This window comes from Pantherophis guttatus, chromosome 4 (assembly GCF_059756535.1).
Source record: "Pantherophis guttatus breed Tessera chromosome 4, ASM5975653v1, whole genome shotgun sequence".
Taxonomy (NCBI): Eukaryota; Metazoa; Chordata; class Lepidosauria; order Squamata; family Colubridae; genus Pantherophis; species Pantherophis guttatus.
The window spans coordinates 118,004,032-118,021,597 of NC_142066.1; the positions used below are offsets into that span (position 1 = coordinate 118,004,032).

The 17,566-nt window shown below is 40.2% G+C and overlaps 2 protein-coding genes across 3 annotated transcripts in view; one reads left to right on the forward strand and one right to left on the reverse strand.

Moving 5' to 3' along the window:
• SKAP2 (src kinase associated phosphoprotein 2) overlaps nucleotides 1-17,566 on the forward strand; it is a 148,777-nt gene that overhangs the window by 92,596 nt on the left and 38,615 nt on the right. For both annotated transcript variants that reach the window (XM_087892628.1, XM_087892629.1), the window contains exon 10: nucleotides 16,010-16,093. In XM_087892628.1, the coding sequence (XP_087748754.1) occupies nucleotides 16,010-16,093 (84 nt within the window). The remainder of the gene's footprint in view (nucleotides 1-16,009; nucleotides 16,094-17,566) is intronic.
• Nucleotides 16,938-17,566, reverse strand: part of LOC148114323 (uncharacterized) — a 196,556-nt gene continuing 195,927 nt past the window's right edge. Inside the window, exon 4 of the transcript XR_015733993.1 lies at nucleotides 16,938-17,296. The gene's annotated coding sequence lies outside the window, so the exon portion shown is untranslated. The remainder of the gene's footprint in view (nucleotides 17,297-17,566) is intronic.

Sequence of the window (17,566 nt, forward strand, 5' to 3'; positions counted from 1 at the left end):
AAATCAGTTACCATGAAGGATTTTTTCCTGCTTTCTTAAAAAAGAAAAAAGTGAAATGAATTCACTAGGGTTCAGGAAAGAAAATTTCTAAACCCACAAATTATTGACAATTTAGTATATTAATCTATAAAAATTACACATTGTGTTGCTGCCTGTATTGCCAGGTCAACTAAGAGAAACTTAAATTTCAGGAATAACTTTAAAATTAGGATTTGTTTTTTTCAATATTGAGTGTGCCAGCAATTCTGATTTGCTAACTATATATGAAAGATCCTTTTTCTGCTTTTGTAACTCAGTTATTGAGTTGAAACACAATCATGAAAAACAATTTTTATATAAACATACTGTGTAGTTCCTAATCCCTTAAGGAACTTGTGTAGTTTTCTCATGTAACTGGAATGATCAATTGTATATTTCCACTATGTATTATTCAGCGATGTTGATTCACATCTTTGCCCAATATCTTTTCTGTTCCTTTCTTCCCATCTTTCTTATACTTCTGTTATGCAGCATGGTGAAATTTCTTTAACTAATAAGATTCCTGCCTTATTAAACTTGACTTTTCTTACTCAGATAATTCCAAAGGTCGAAGAAGCTTGAGGTTTGTAGTTATTTGGCTAGTGATAATCTGTTTTATTCTGGTTGGCTTAATGTTCCTGGTATTCAGGTATCTTTGGCTACAATATGGCTCCATGTATATTTACATGTGATTTTTATTTAAATGTGTTTAGAGTCAGAAGAGGGAGGTTGAAAAGTTATTATTTCCCATCTGTGTTCATTGAGTGTTTGGCATAAGGGTGCATGAAAAAGGTTGAATATAGCTTTTGCTTGAGGTGTATATAAATGGTTGCACTATATGTATTTTCTCTGGACAGGTTCCTTGTTCTTCTCAAATTGGGAAGGATTCTCTGCTTAAATATATATAATGAAATTCTAAATCCTTTACATTCCATTTCTGCTGACATAAACTTATCTTCTACTGCTTTAGATTAATAATGCTGGGAACCAGTCTTCAAAGTAATTGCTTACTGGCACCATTACAATCAAATAATCATAATTCAGTGACAGTTATTTGAGATTACAGTTATTTGAGGAGAGTATGCAGTGTCAAATCTGCACCTTCGTTTTTCCATCTTATGTCAAAAGCTTAAAATATTGTTATCAGAAATTGTATATATTCATTCTTGAAATATTAATATTCACCATCACACTTAACTGTTATGCAGTGCATTAATGTTTTTTCCCTCAGTTTAGTTTGTATTAGGTCAATTATATTGTGGGCACATGTCCTTATTTTTGCCTTTCTTGGGTTATAAAAGCTACCAGATGCTAACAGTGTAATTACATCATGCATAAGAATGGCATCAGTGAAATATCAAAAACACATAATAACCTTTCTGAACCCTTAAATACCACAATTACATTAGCTCCTATCTGATATCATAAATGGAATGAAAGAGGATAAACAAAGGTGCTTTTTATTAATTCAAAACATAATAAAGTTATCGAAAGACTGCATTTTCTGCAAGACCCTTAGGGGTCTCCTTATCTCTGTCTTGGTGCATACTATAGTTCTCTTGACAAGAAATAAAGTTTTCTTGGTAGCAATGGACTACTTTCTATTGAGGAAACCAGGCCATTTCTTTTATTAATATGGGCCTTTTATATTTCAGCTGATCTGTTGCTGAATTAGGGCTTTTTAAAACATCCAGGGGACACGTGATGGCTTAGTGGCTAAGATTCTGAGCTTGTCGATAGAAAGTCAGCAGTTCAGCAGTTCGAATCCCTAGTGCCACGTAACGGGGTGAGCTGCCATTACTTGTCCCAGCTTCTGCCAACCTAGCAGTTCGAAAGCACATAAAAAATGCAAGTAGAAAAATAGGGGCCACCTTTGGTGGGTAGGTAACAGCGTTCTGTGCGCCTTTGGCGTTTAGTCATGCCGGCCACATGACCACGGAGACGTCTTCGGATAGCGCTGGCTCTTTGGCTTTGAAACAGAGATGAGGACTGCCCCCTAGAGTTGGGAACGACTAGCACATATGTGTGAGGGGAACCTTTACCTTTAAAACATCCAATGTGGTTATTTACTACTGAATTGTAGTACTAATATGTAGTACTACTGAATTTACTACTTATTTAACATGCAGGTTTCCTTTCAGTCACCTTATTCTGGACTTTGCTTAATTAACTTTGCTTTACCGTTGTTGAACCACATTATTATACATGGAAAGTCAGTATAGATATGCTGAGAAATACTGTATTTTGAATTCTCCTGGTTGGTTTTTAGGAGCTATGGCATTCTCCAGAACAAATTGAGGCTAAGTATATCTGCAAGTTGCCTATGATATCCAACAAAAAATTGTATATTTTTGAAGGAAGGAGCAGTGTCAATCATCTAGAAATGTAATGTTTCCTGAATCTCTGTATATTCCAAAGATAAGAAGAAGAGAGAGACAAGGAGGGGAGAGAGGGAGAAATCCTTAAGAATGTGGCTTTTTGTATATACCTTATGCATTTAAGGCAGTTAATAGTCTTCATGAACTCAAGAAAATGACATTGGTCCACTTCTACATATCCATATGCAAACACATACACAAATGGTGTATTTTTCTACCATTAAAAAATGTTGGCATCTCTTCCAAAACTTTTATATTTTCCAGAATGGAAGTTCCACATTGGAAAATAGTTATATTAGCCTGCTCTGTGTTGTGTGATTATGGCATATCCAATGAATACAGGTAGTCCTTGCAATTTATCCTTGCAATTTATATTTATATTGATTGTTTTCTAGTATGATTTGATTTCGTATTGTACCATATGACTGTCACTGGGTGTTGTGCCTTGTGATTCTTGACGAGTGTATATTATCTTTTTATGTACACTGAGAGCATATGCACCAAAGACAAATTCCTTGTATGTCCAATCACACTTGGCCAATAAAGAATTCAATTCTATTCTATTCTATTCTATTCTATTCTATTCTATTCTATTCTATTCTATTCTATTCTATTCTATTCTATTCTATTCTATTCCTTGACTTATGACCACAATTGACCCAAAATTTCTGTTGCTAAACAAGACAGTGAATTTTGTCCCATTTCACGACCTTTCTTGCCACAGCTGTTAATGGAATCATTTCAGTTATTTTATTAGTAACATGGTTATTAGGTAAAATTAGCTTCTCTATTGACTTTGCCTGTCAGAAGATTGCAAAAGGGGACCACATGACCCTTCATAAATATGAGTCAGTTCCCAAGTGAATTTTGATCACATGAATATGGAGATCCTGCAATGTCATAAGTGTCAGGTTTCGATGTCATCTCAAATAAATTGCACTCCCAAACAATTAATCTTTGCTGAAGTATTCCATTTATTGAGTATGACAGACCTGGCCCCGACTTAGTCGTAGCTGATACTAACCCTCTGACCCCCAAACCCTTCCCTTTCTGTTCCCCAATTCTCATCTTCTCATTGGCCATCTTCCAAGTCAGTCGCCTCAGCTTCTGACTTCACCCCATAGGAATGTTCCCCCCACCATCTCATCTCCTAGGGGATATTATCTATAAAGAAATAAGTAGGTGAAAAATCAAGCCTCGTCTTTTTATGGCAGCATCAGAATGCTGACAATAAGTGTGAAAAATGGTCATAAGTCACTTTTTTCAGTGCCTTTGTAAATTTGAACAGTCACTAAACGAATGGATGTGAGGACTATCTAATCAGAACGTTATTCTCAGCATTAATTTGTCATCTTTGAATAGAAGCATGCATTTCAAAGTGGATAGAATCAACATTGGATAGAAAATGTATTTAGAAAGTAGTTGGGGTTTGTATAGGGTATAAAAAGAAGTAACATAAACTCAGTTTCTAAAGACTTCCATGTAAAACTATTTTGATGCCTATCAATCAGGAAAATATTATGGAATCATTTCTCCAGTTGACTGAGACAGTCTTGAATTTGAGATTTGGGACCATATTAAATCTTCCTGAAAATGTCTGTCCTGTCAAAATCATTGCAAAAGTGCAGGATAAAACCATCAAGGAAATCACAGAACTCAGAAGAGCATCTGGGGATGTGCAAGTTCTTCTTTCTTTGGTCAAAGTCAAAGCTAATGATTCACCTGTCAGAAAAGCAGTGGTAAAAATAGGAATTATGGGGAGGATAGCTAGGTTAAAAAAAAAAACCATGGCTCATTAAGGAAAAAAATGTCATTTCTCATTTGAAGTTTACCAAAGAGTACATGGGTATCCCTCCAGATTCTGGGAGAATGTTCTATGAACAGATAAGTCAAAAGTAGAACTTTTCAAGCTATGGATATTATTAGGTCTGTGAAAACAAAACACTGCTTCCCCCATACCAGGAATGGACATTTTCAAACATTTTCAAACATGAAAATGTTATAATTTGGGAATGCTTTGATGGCTCAGGACAATTGCTATCATTAAATGCAATAGGAATTTGCATTATATTAGGAAAAATTCTATAGAAAAATAGCAGTTATCAGTTGAAGCTGAAGTGCAAGTGTTCATACAGCAAAAAGTGATTGAACATCTACAAGAGCTGAATGGAAATAAGACATAGAATATTTTGGCACGGCCAAATCAAAAGTCCATTCTTAAACTCTATAGAAATGTTACCGCAGGTCTGAAATAAACAATTGTGCTACTGAATTGAAGCAATTTAGCCTGGAGAAATGGTCCAAAATTTTTACATAGCAGAATCATTGAGACTCACTCTCTATGTTAGCAGTCGTCTGGCAACAATCAGTGGCAAGTAGCGTCATGGCGAGATAGGTGGAAATAAATTTAACAAACAAATAAATATGTAAAAACCCACGGAAGAATATAGAGCAGGGCTTTTTTCACAGAATTGGGAGGATGGGGATATATTTTAAAAATTGCAGGAAAAAAATACCCTTCAGCTCTAGAGAAATACTAGCAATGATGTCACAACTAATGTTTTTATTTCTACAATTTTGAGCTTCTTCTGAAAGATAATATTAAAATATACTCAGATATTATTAGCCCTATGAATGATGGCATTCACTAAATCTTTTACTTTGCATTGTGCCAGGAAAAATGGTTTGGTTGTTAGTTATACACTACTAACTTTTAAAAAAAAAAATTTTTTTTTTTCCAAACATAAACATAAAATATATCTTTTAAGTATGAAGTCTTGATCCGGTCATAAGTAAGTACAATCGCTTACATTTTTTAACAAACTCCATTCAAAATTTCCTCATTGCATCTTTTAAAATTACAAATCAAAACAAAATTTTTTAACATAAATTCTAACATATTAATTTAGGCCATACTATTATATCACCACAAATATTAATTCTTAATTCATTCTAACTCTTTCCTAAATTTGATTTTGATTTGATTTTGATTTTGATTTTATTGAATTTGTATACCGCCCTACTCCCGAAGGACTCAGGGTGGTGAACAGCCATAAAATAAAACATATAAATACAAAATTTAAAATAGACTAAAACGAATTAAATAATTTGGCTAAAATTTAAAACCCCAATAATTTAAAACCAAATTTAAAATTTCCATTTAAAAAGGGAAAACACTTAGGTCAGGCCGGCTTGATGAAATAGGAAAGTCTTGAGCACGCGACGGAAGGTACGCAGATCCGGGATCCTCCGTATCTCCGGGGGGAGCTCGTTCCAGATAGTAGGTGCCCCCACAGAGAAGGCTCTCCCCCTGGGGGCCGCCAGTCGACATTGTTGGCCGACGGCACCTGGAGGGAGTGTACTGATTGATACTGGGAGTGTATTGGTGGTAGCAGGCGGTCCTGTAAATAACCAGGTCCTAAGCCATGGAGAGCTCTAAAGGTGATAACCAAAACCTTGAAGCGCACTCGGAAGACCACCGGGAGCCAGTGCAGCTCACGCAGGAGAGGTGTTACATGGGAGCGCCATGTCGCTCCCGTCACCACCCGCGCGGCCGCACCCTGCACCAGTTGGAGCCTCCGAGTGCTCCTCAAGGGGAGCCCCATGTAGAGAGTGTTACAATAGGCCAGACGGAAGATGACGAGAGCATGAGTGACCCTGCATAAGGAGTCCCGATCCAGAAAGGGACGCAGCTGGCGAATCAGGCGAACCTGATGAAAAATCCTTCCGGTCACGGCCGTCAAGTGCTCTTCTAAAGACAGCCGTGAATCCAGGAGGACACCCAAGTTGCGAGCCCTTTCCGTGGGGACCAATGATTCGCCCCTCGGCGATGGCACCAGCTGACTATATCGGGACGTCGGAAACCACAGCCACTCGGTCTTGGATGGGTTGAGCCTGAGCCTGTTTCTCCCCATCCAGATCCGTATGGCCTCCAGGCACCGGGACATCACTTCAAGGGCATCGTTGGGGTGGTCTGGGGTGGAGATGTACAGCTGGGTGTCGTCAGCGTACTGATGGTACCCCACCCCGAAACCACGGATGATCTCGCCCAGCGGCTTTACATAAATGTTGAACAAAAGGGGCGAGAGGACCGATCCTTGTGGCACCCCACATATAAGGGGCCTCGGGGTCGACCTCTGCCCCCCCTGTCAACACAGACTGCGACCGGTCGGAGAGAAAGGAGGAGAACCACCGTAATACGGTGCCTCCCACCCCCAACTCTTCCAACCGGTGCAGCATGATACCATGGTCAATGGTATCAAAAGCCGCTGAGAGATCTAATAGGACCAGGACAGAGGAGCACCCCCTGTCCCGAGCCCCCAGAGATCATCCACCAATGCGACCAATGCCGTTTCCGTGCTGTACCCAGGCCTGAAGCCCGACTGGAATGAATCTAGATACGTCGTTTCATCCAGGTACTGGGGGAGCTGTCGCGCAACCACACTCTCGGCAACCTTCGCCACAAAGCGAAGGTTGGAGACTGGATGATAGTTAGCCAATACTGCCGGGTCCAGGGAAGGCTTCTTGAGGAGAGGTCTCACCACCGCCTCTTTCAAGGCGGCGGGAAAGACACCCTCGCCCAATGAAGCATTTATAATACCCTGGAGCCAGCCTCGCGTCACCTCCCAGGAAGCCAGCACTAACCAATAGGGGCACGGGTCCAACAAACATGTGGTCGCGTTCAGTCTACCCAGAATCCTGTCCACGTCCTCAAGGGTCACAGGATCAAACTCATCCCAGATAACATTCTCAGGACCTGCCTCCGTCATCCCCGCTGGATCTATCCAGTCGGAGTCCAGATCTTCCCGAATCTGAGTGATTTTGTCATACAGATACTGAACAAAATCCTCGGCTCTTCCCTCCAAGGGGTCCTCCCACGCTTCCTGGTGGAGCAGGGAGCGAGTCACCCTAAACAGGGCAGCCGGGCGATTATCTGATGATGCAATAAGAGCAGCGAAATGGGTACATTTTACTGCTTTTATCGCCACTAGGTAATTCTTAATATGAGATCTTACCAGTGTCCGGTCAGATTCAGCATGACTGGCCCTCCAACTACTCTCTAGGCATCTTTTCCGGCGCTTCATCTCCCTTAGCTCCTCGGTGAACCAAGGAGCCAGGTGAGATTGGCGCTGGGTCAGAGGCCGCAAAGGCACGACTCGATCCAGAGCTCCAGCGGCCGCCCTATGCCAGGCGGCCACTAGGTCTCCAGTCAAGGCGTGAGCCAGAACCTCGGGGATTGGCCCAAGCTCCATCTGGAACCTGTCAGGTTCCATCAGGCTCCTGGGGCGGTACCATCTTGTTGGTTCCGCCTCCCTGCGGTGGGGTGCAGTGGTTCGAAGGTCAAGGCGAAGGAGAGAGTGATCCGACCATGACAAGGGCTCGATGACTATATCCCCTATCTCGAGATCACTCAGCCACTGTCCAGAGACAAAAACCAAGTCCAGCGTGTTTCCCCCCGTGTGTGTAGGGCCATGAATTAACTGGGTTAGGTCCATAGCCGTCATGGAAGCCATGAGCTGCCTCAGACACCTCACCCACGGGCGGCAGGTTGAAATCCCCCATGACCATAAGTCTGGGGGTATCAACCGCCACCGCGGCGATAACGTTGAGAAGCTCGGGCAGAGCTGCTGCCACATGGCAGGGAGCCAGGTACGTGATCAGCAAACCCATCTGAACTCCATGACCCCACTTCACAAGGAGAGACTCACAGCCAGCCGTCTGAGGGACAGTGGCCTCCCTTGGCCTAAGGCCTTCTCTAATAACAACCGCTACTCCCCCACCCCTCCCATGTGACCTCAGCTGATGGAATGCGTGGAAGCCTGGTGGGCACATTTCTACCAGAGGGACCCCTCCCTCCGGGCCCAACCAGGTCTCCGTAATACCCGCCAGGTCCGCTCCCCCCTCCTGAATAAGATCACAAATGAGGGGGGCTTTATTTACTACAGACCTGGCGTTGCACAACATCAGTTGCAGGCCCAGGCCCTGAGGGTCTGTGTAACCTGGAGAATGAGTGGAGCTTTGGGGTCCGGAGCGCGCCACCGCTCGAAGACAGCGGGCACATGCTCCCTCCACATGATATGGCCCCTTGCTCCCGCCATATCTATCCGTCCCACTCACAGTACCGATGGTAAAAACACAATCTGGACAAGCTCGACCCCCCATCACCCCCGGATCCCCCACCCCCCTTGCCGCGCGTCATGGCCAGGCCCGAACCTCCCCTTAGTGGGTTATCCCCCAAACCCACTGCTCTAGTTCGAATCCTACCCTCCCCCCCCAGGACCCCTTAAAAATTTATCCAAAAATTTACATAGAAAAACCCTCAACCCCCTCTTCGCCACATGCCACCTCTCTGGGTTCCAAAACCCGTCATTGAGGTAGGCCCTCAATAACGTGGAGGGCCAGGCTTGCAAGAGGGGGGAGTCTCGCAGTGCAAGAAGCTGAGACTTTAAATACATCAAAAGCCCTGAGGTAGTAGTGAGGCATGGCCAAGGGCTTTTTCCTCCATTACTTCTTTTAACATCAAAATCAAAACCCAAATTTAAGAAATAACCTCTTAATCTAAATATTTACCCTATTTTATCACCACAAATCTTAATTTCCAATATATACAACTCTATTTTTATTTCAATTTATAAATCAAAATTCTATCTATATTTCTTAATGTTTGGACCCATTTCCTCCAATCTTTAGATCTTAAACTTTGTCAATTTACACTTAATTTTCTTGAGCTTATCATCTATTACACATTTCATTTTACACAGGATAATCTCAAAATTGTTTCACTTCATTTTAATTGTCTTCCAACATATTCTTTTTCACCCTATATTAATTTGACTATTTTCTAGTATATTCTCCTCTATATCTCCAGCTATTGTTTACTGATTTCCAGCAAATTTTATTTTAGCTGAATTTCAGCATGTTCTCCTCCATAACTCCAGCTGCTGTTTGGCTGGTTTCCTACATTTTTTTTTTATTTTGGCTGATTTCCAGCATATTTTCCTCCCTACCTCCAACTATTGTTTGGCTGATTTCTAGCATATTTTATTTTGGCTGATTTCCAGCATATTCTCCTCCATACCTCCAACTATCGTTTGGCTGATTTCCAGCATATTTTATTTTGGCTGATTTCTAGCATATTCTCTTCTACATCTCCACCTCTTGTTTGGCTGATACCCAGTATATCTTGTTTGGAATGTTTTCTTTTCAGTATATTTATCTATTATTTAATTATTTCCAAATATACTCTTCCAAGGTGTTTCCCAACCTATTTCTTAATGTTGATCATTTCCAACATACGTTAAATTCAATCACAATTTGTTACTTAAGTCTGTGTTTCTTATTTTATCATCCAATAGTTCGTTAATCATTCACATTTAATCATATTTACCATTCTCAACTTTGTTTACCATTTAAAATTAAAACATGTTATATCAAACATATTCTCCACTTGTTCTCCCATAGTCTAATAAATTTTACAATTTAAAATTACAACATATTGCATCAGACATATTCTCCACTTATTCTTCCATAGTCTAATAAATTTTCTTAAGTTTGTCTCATATTAATATATACTCTTATGCTTTTGTAAAAATATCATTTTTAACCACCTTGACATCATATTTCTATTTTAGTTACCTTCTTTTATTTTCCATCTTTATTTCTCCATAGACACCTCCTGCTTATATTTAAAACTCATTTAATCATTTAAACAATACATTTTAAGTTTATCTATTTTATTTCTTCATTTCCTTTCTGTCCATAAGTATTCCACTTCAAAATCAGTATATCCATGTTTGAAACTCTTAATATCATTTTAATTCTATTGTAAAGTCTGTTCCATGTAGAATCCATCAGTTTCCTTATTTTGTTCCTGCACCACTTCTTTTGTCCCTGCGCTAGTTAGTTTCGATTTTATTAGTTCCATTATATTTCTTCTTTCTTTATAAAACCACCCATAGGCAGAATAGGAATCTCAAAAATCCAAAAATCCATAGTTATTTTCTAAGTAATCCAGGGTAAATAGCCAGTCAAAATAGTTCTTTTTCAAGCAGAAGGTGAGTCTCCGCAATTTACACTTTTGCTTAGTCACAGCAATCTCCATTTTGTAGCAATTATGTAACCATCCGTTTGCTTTGCTTCATCTAACTTTTAAAGGTTTTAAATCCTTATTTGTCGCTTTTCTCTTTTTCCAAAGATCGAATGTGTTCCAATTTGAAAGAAAACTCAGTTTTCTAATTTGTAATAGCCAATTCGTCCAAAACAATCAGTACTAAAATAAATTCCTTAATGGGTCGTTATCCCTATTGTTACTTTACAAAATCTTCAAGGCCCGCAAATCTACAGCTGCTGTTTAAGGCTGGGGGTCTTATTAGTAAAAGTCCATAGTCTAATATTGTTTCTCGCCTGGGTTGGTGTCACTCCCCCGGCTTCAAAGCATATCGTTCTTTCTTTCTTCTTTCCTCCTGCACAATTCTTTCCCAGTTTGTCCCAGCTTCATGGCATCTACCATGGCTGCCTCCCCCCGCCGCAAACTCAGAGGGTTCCCTCCGGCCTCCGAGGAACTTGCCTGTTCCTTTTGGCTGTCCAAGGCGCCCCTCTCCTTCCCCTGTCCCTACAAGATAGGTTCGGTCCAAAGACCAATCGGCGGCGGCTTGTCAGTCAGGATTTTCGCAGGGCTGTGAATAGAGCCTACTATTTCCCTGACTGCATTGCTGGGACGCCAAACCGGAAGTAACTTTTGTAATATTCAGGATACTGGACCTGTTATCTACCTAAAGTGTCTGGTCTGTTAGTTTTCAAAACAAGAATGTTTATGATGCTTATTTTGCATCTGGTGCTCCAGATACTGTACATTGTTCTGCTGTTGCCTACCTCCCTAGATGGTCATGGAAAGGTCCACAACAATGCTTTGGTAGAGTCTAAAGATAATTCAGTATATTTACTTGTACAATTGAAATAAGTATTGTATATTTAACATGCTGAGATCACAGCTTTCAAAGGATGCATGTTCCTTTGCTAGGAGCATGAAACCATTAACAACTAGTTTTCACAGAAAAACTAGTCTTGGATATCAACAGAAAATGTAACTGATCACTGTATATCCCAGTCATTTTTCTAATGTGATTGGAGTAATCGCTTCTCATATTGAAGAATTCCATGGTGCAGCTGAAAAGCATGTAAACACAAGCTGCTTATTTGCAAGAAGCTTCCAGATTTGCAATATGATTGCTATGGAAACCACATAATGAAAATCTTATAACCATCTGTGTGCTTTGATGAATTTTACTGCATAGTTCAGCTGTTTTTGTTTACTGTTGTTGAAATATTGAGTAGAATATATTAATTCACAAGTTCGCTACCTGAAGTATTAATATTGTTCAGTGACACAGCGTCTCCTAACTAATGTAGCCCAACAGAGTGCTTCTTGTTATTAATGTGCTATTAATTAGGGCTATTGTAGATATATTTGTGATAGGGATTAGAACTTTGAATGAGAGGGAGATAGAAGGACTTAGTTAAAGATTGGTTCATACAGCAAAAGATTACTTGTATTGTGGCAGAACTACCACAGAAACCAAACTTAGACAAATTTTTATATCCATTTAATTTGATGTTTTCTGTTTTATCTATTGAACGTGATGTGTTCACCTCTTTGTATTTTCTTGAGTGTCCAAAGAAATTCCTAAAGCATATTTAATCATATGTAATTATACAAGCAGTAAAGAAAAGAAATACGATATGGGAAAGCTTAATCTTATAATTTATTTAAGATGTCAAAAAAAGCTGCTGCAATTATTTTCTAAACTTGGATGAGAAGATTATCTTCTTTATTTATGCAAGAGGCAGACGTGCACAAACATTCTTACGTATTCTAAAACTATTATAAAAATTAAAAATTGTATATGCAGTAAATGTTTAATTGGCAGGATATAACAACTTTGAAATAACATATGGCTATGAGAATCTGGAATAATGTCCACTAATGGTTGATGGGTTGCCTAGACTAAATTATGTGGAAGAGTGTTTTTGAAAGAGCAGATTTCTTAATTAAGTGCAACTAAACTTAAATATTGCATTGTTTATCATTTGCCAAGACTGTACAGTAATAAATTGGTAAGAACAGCTGGCACCATTGCTTGAATGCCGCAAATAAATAGTTTGTCAACATTTTTAACAGCAAAAATGGTCTTTTGCAGAATGCTGCATATTAAGTAATGTTTATCAAGTGTAAATTATTTAAGGCTGTGATGCCCACTGGAACAGTGGATTCCCCATTGGACATCAATGGATCTAAATATTCACGGGATGTGACTAAGGAATGAGAAGTTGGTCTCTGACTGTAAGATAGATAGATTTTTCTAGTCTTGTGAGCTTGATTAACATGTAGCATGAGGAAGCTGTTGTACTATTCTGCATTTTCATAGCATTTTCCTTTGTGTGAAGTGAGTTTATTTTATCTATACAAAAGCTTCATCTGGTGGACTATAAGGTCCACTGTGGCCCACCCAGGGAGTTTCATTGCTAGAGTTTGCAAGCTGGATTTCCCCATTAGATTCAACATGCTGATCCCAGATGCAGAATGAAGGAACCACTAACTGTTAAATGAATTGTAAAGTGAGCACACCCAGCCACATATTGTACTTTGGATATTATTATCGCAAACTACTTATTGATGAAAGCTTTCTTTTAAATGGACGTCAAACCATCTGCTCTGCCTTAGAGCCCAGCTAGTTGCTAACAGAGGCAATCAGATCAAATTAGATTAGATGAAACGATTCAGTCTGAATTGTAATACTCAGTCATGTTACTAGCTTCTAACTGAATTGTTGTGGTCCAAAAATTGTGACATGATTAGTCCTGGAATAATATTCTTGAAAATGAACCTTAATTGTCAGTGGGCTGTTAGTTATAGGAATTGAAGCTAGGTGCAATATTGTAGTGACAATCAATATTTGCAGTATGGTGTGCTCTTTATTAATTATAAGTTAAAAACTTGTTCATAATGATCAGTAAAAATCATACAGTTACATAAATTGATGGGTCTCTGGTACCAGATGAAATGCTTCTGAAGTACGCCAATCTGTCAGGCTTTCTAAATAGTTCAGATAAGAAACCAATACCATGACTACTGATGCCTTTATCTGACTGATGCCTTGGCTGCAGCTCTTCCTCCTCCTATCTCTCAACAATATTCTCACAGACCATTCTACCACCCCATATTTATAACAATTTGATAATTGCATACTTTGTGACTCCTGTAATCTACAAAATAGCATTTTGTGGTTAGAGTCAGATGGTTCACAGATTTTCGCAGCACTGAGGTTGGAATTTTTCCAAGTGTTTCAGTATACCATGCATAGGCTGTTCTAAAAGTGGAATCAGGTGTAATCACAATTCAGAGTAAGGAAATTGTGTGATCATGCCACATTAGGAGTAGAACAGTATTGGGTCTAGATGGATAAAGGAGAAATCATTTGATGTGAATAGCTGTGATCTAAAGCTTTTAGTGTTTCATTCTTGATGTAGAAGATTAATTTTTGTTGATTTAATTGTACAATTTGCAGCATGATAAAGCTTTCTATACATAGTTATAACTTTAAAAGGGGAGGGGGAAAGGCTGCAGGTATGTCAGTTTGATGTAGGGTTGGTTCTGTCAAGAGGTAAATTGAAACGACCTGATTCATGCGTGGTACTTGCAGGACCACCTCCTACCGGCCTCCCACCACCCAGTGCGCTCACAGAGGACTGCCCTCCTCCGGGTCCCTTCAGCCAGACAGTGTCAGCTGGTGGCCCCCAGGATGAGGGTGTTCTCTGTGGCCGCACTGACCCTCTGGAATGGTTTACCCACTGGGCTCCGGATGCCCCCCGACCTCCACACCTTCTGCGCTGACCTAAAGACATGGCTTTTTCAGCAAATTCCCTGATCTGCCATGTATTTTAAGCTGGGGATTTTGGGTTTTAAATTGGATTGTACCATTTTAATTCTATTTATTGTTGGATTGCTTATTTTGTGAGCCGCCCCGAGTCCTTCGGGAGAAGGGTGGCATATAAATGTGACAATAAATAAATAAATAAATAAATAAATAAATAAATAAATAAATAAATAAATGCAGTAAGTTAATGAATAATTGTTTGGTGGATTCAGAAATTACTGTGGTGGGGATGGCCATGAAACTGGGCCAAACTTTGAACTCTTCTTTAGGCAGCAAAATATCTTGGGCAGCATTGTCTTAAAGTGCTAGAGGTTATAACCATGTGAGTACATAAACTGAAATAAAATTTTGGCTTTCGGAGAATGCAATAGGAAAAATAACCTTAGAGGATATATATAGATTATAAACAAATTCAAACTGAAAATAACTACTGGAAATTTCCAATATATTGAACTCAACTCCACAATGAAAATCTAACACCATCAGTAGGAGACCAGGTTTGGGAAGGCTGATTTGCTGGCAGTTAGAATCTACTTTCTCTCTTTAGAGAAAACAATAGTTGTAAATATGCTATGGACATTTTTTATTCAAAATGTTGATGTTTGTAATTAAGGGAGAATGGCGAGTGTTTAACACAGTTTAAGCCTCTAACACCATGATGGCGAACCTATGGCATGCGTGCCACAGGTGGCACACGTAGCCATATCAGTGGGCATGCCAGCTCAGCTCTGGCACGCATGTGTGCGCCGGCCAGCTGATTTTCGGGCCTTCTGGGCCCACCAGGAATAGCGAAACAGGCTGTTTCCTGCCTCCGGAGGGGCTGTGGGTAGGGGGTGGGGAAGGCCCGTTTTTCTTTCTTATCTGGCTCCAGATCCTCTCTGTGCATCTGCAGAGAGCGAAAACAGTCTTTTCCACTCCCTCGAAGGCCTTCCAAAGTCCTGAAACGTCCTATTTCCCAACTCCTGGTGGGACAGGAAGTTATGTTTTTTTGCTGTCTCAAGCCTCCAGAGACTCCTAGAGAGGCTCTGGAGGCTGGGGACAGTAAAAAAGTCACTTCCTGTCCCATCAGGAGTTGGGAAATGGACCCTTTCAGGCCTCTGAGGAAATGGGAAAGGCTCTTTTCATCCTTCCCAGATGCATAGAGAGGATCTGGAGCCAGGTGAGAAAGAAAAACGGGCCTACCGGGTCATCACGTGCCAGGAGCGAGGGGAGGAGGGGGATTTGCACACACATGTGCAAGGCAGGGCGCATAGAATTATGGGTGTGGGCACCCGCACGCGCGAACCTCCCTTGCCCCCCTCTCCTGGCACACGATGGCAAAAAGGTTAGCCATCACTGCTCTAACATATCCTGAAGTCTCTGAGAGATACAGTGTCTTCTTCCTCTTGTGCCATATCCGTCATCAAATATTGGCGATCATGTTGGCAATCCTATTTTTGTCAACAGCCGTATGAAAAAGTGCTGCTGAGTTTTGTCCAAACCAGTCCCTTAGGTTTTGAAGCTATGATGTTCTTCTGTCTGGACCTCGTTTGCCTTCAATTGTTTGCCTTCAGTCTTTCCCTGGAGGATTAAGTGAAGGATAAAGTGTGCACAAATGAATTATCATGTTGATCTTTTCTAAATGATCTAGGACTAAAGTTCTTTAAGCTAATTTTTTTGCTGAACTTTTTGTATCCACAGAAGAAGCAGCAACAGTAGCTGAAATGCCAGGAAAGAGTGAAGAACCAAAGAAACAAAGTCAGGAAGCTGTAAGCAGTATTTCAGGTGTGTTGGTTGTGGTGTCTATATTTGCTTTTGAAGACTTGTCTTCCCTCTTAGCATAAATAAAGATATTTGAAATTCCAGAAGCTTAACCATTCTCCTATAGCACTAAAGCTGAGTGGGATTTGGTGGAGGGCAGAATCTAAATAGCCCCATTTAGGATGCATGAAAATTGCTTGAGAAGGATTTATAAAGTAAGCCAATTTATACAAGGTATTCCTTTCTGAATTACTTTGTAATGACTCAATTAGCTTTCATTTCTTCACAAAGGAGATTTAGCTGCATAAATTAGCTTATCATCATTGAGGATGTGTCACTGCTAAAAGACAGTTTATAGATACAACATGCAGTTGCTGTCAAACGTATAAGAATGTAATATAGACATCTGTGTATACTTTGTGCTTGAGCAGAACAGACTTCTGTCATTCAGAGACTAACAGGGGACAACAAGTTGCCCAGGGGACCAACAATGTAGACATCTCTGAAAAGGTCATCTTGACACAGGCTCTGACAATCGACCCACAGCTCTGTCTTCTTTGATAAAAATCAGATAAACTTAAGACCACTAATTGATCTGCAGCCTCTTAAATGTTGGCCATGCATATCTTCATTGCATATGATTATACTGCAGAAAGCAAATGAACCAGCCTAAGAAATGCCAGGGTCCAATGACTGCAGAAGGAAAGGTGATGGTGGTAGGAAAATTAGAAGGGAACAGCACTACCCAGGAATTGTAGTGGGGGGGGGGTCACTGCTCTCTTTTGTTTGTGTTGGCAAGTTGCCCTGGTGTTAATCCACACTAAAGAAGGGAGTTGGGAAGTGATCAGGTACCATAGAATAGGACAGCTTTTCTTAAGAGCATACTTTACTGGCATTGCTATTTAGATACTCGGCTGATTTCTGGATTTGGAAACCCAACACTTATTCCTTATCGAAACACATCCAAATCCTAGACATCAGCTGAATGCCTGGTGTGCTTTGTCACTGTGTCCTGAAAGAATGAACCTGAGGTTATCTTTTTCGTCATACTTGCTCCACATCATTCTTCCACTGCTGTCAGAGAAAGGGTGGATGAGGATATGTTCAGGAAATTTCTTCACTGTGCCCTTCCTGTTGTAGCATGTAGAAAGGAAACAGGCCTGACTTCCGGCCTCTGACAGGAAACTATATGAACATGTAGTTGTGGACAGTTTAGGCTAATGTTTGCTGCAAAGGAAACAAAGTTTTAAGTCATCAGATGTTGCTCTTAGAATGGACCACTACAATAGATTAAGTAATATTTCTTATCATAGAAAAGTTACTCCCACCAGCAAATGGGATCCTCAAAGCTTTTTGGTAACTTGGCATGCATTTACATGAACACAATGTCAACTGGGTCCACTTCAAGGCCTTTAGAACACGAAGCCTAAAGTCTTTTCAGAAATGAAGTACAACACCATACAAAAAAGAGTATTTAAGCATCACCTAGAATTTTTG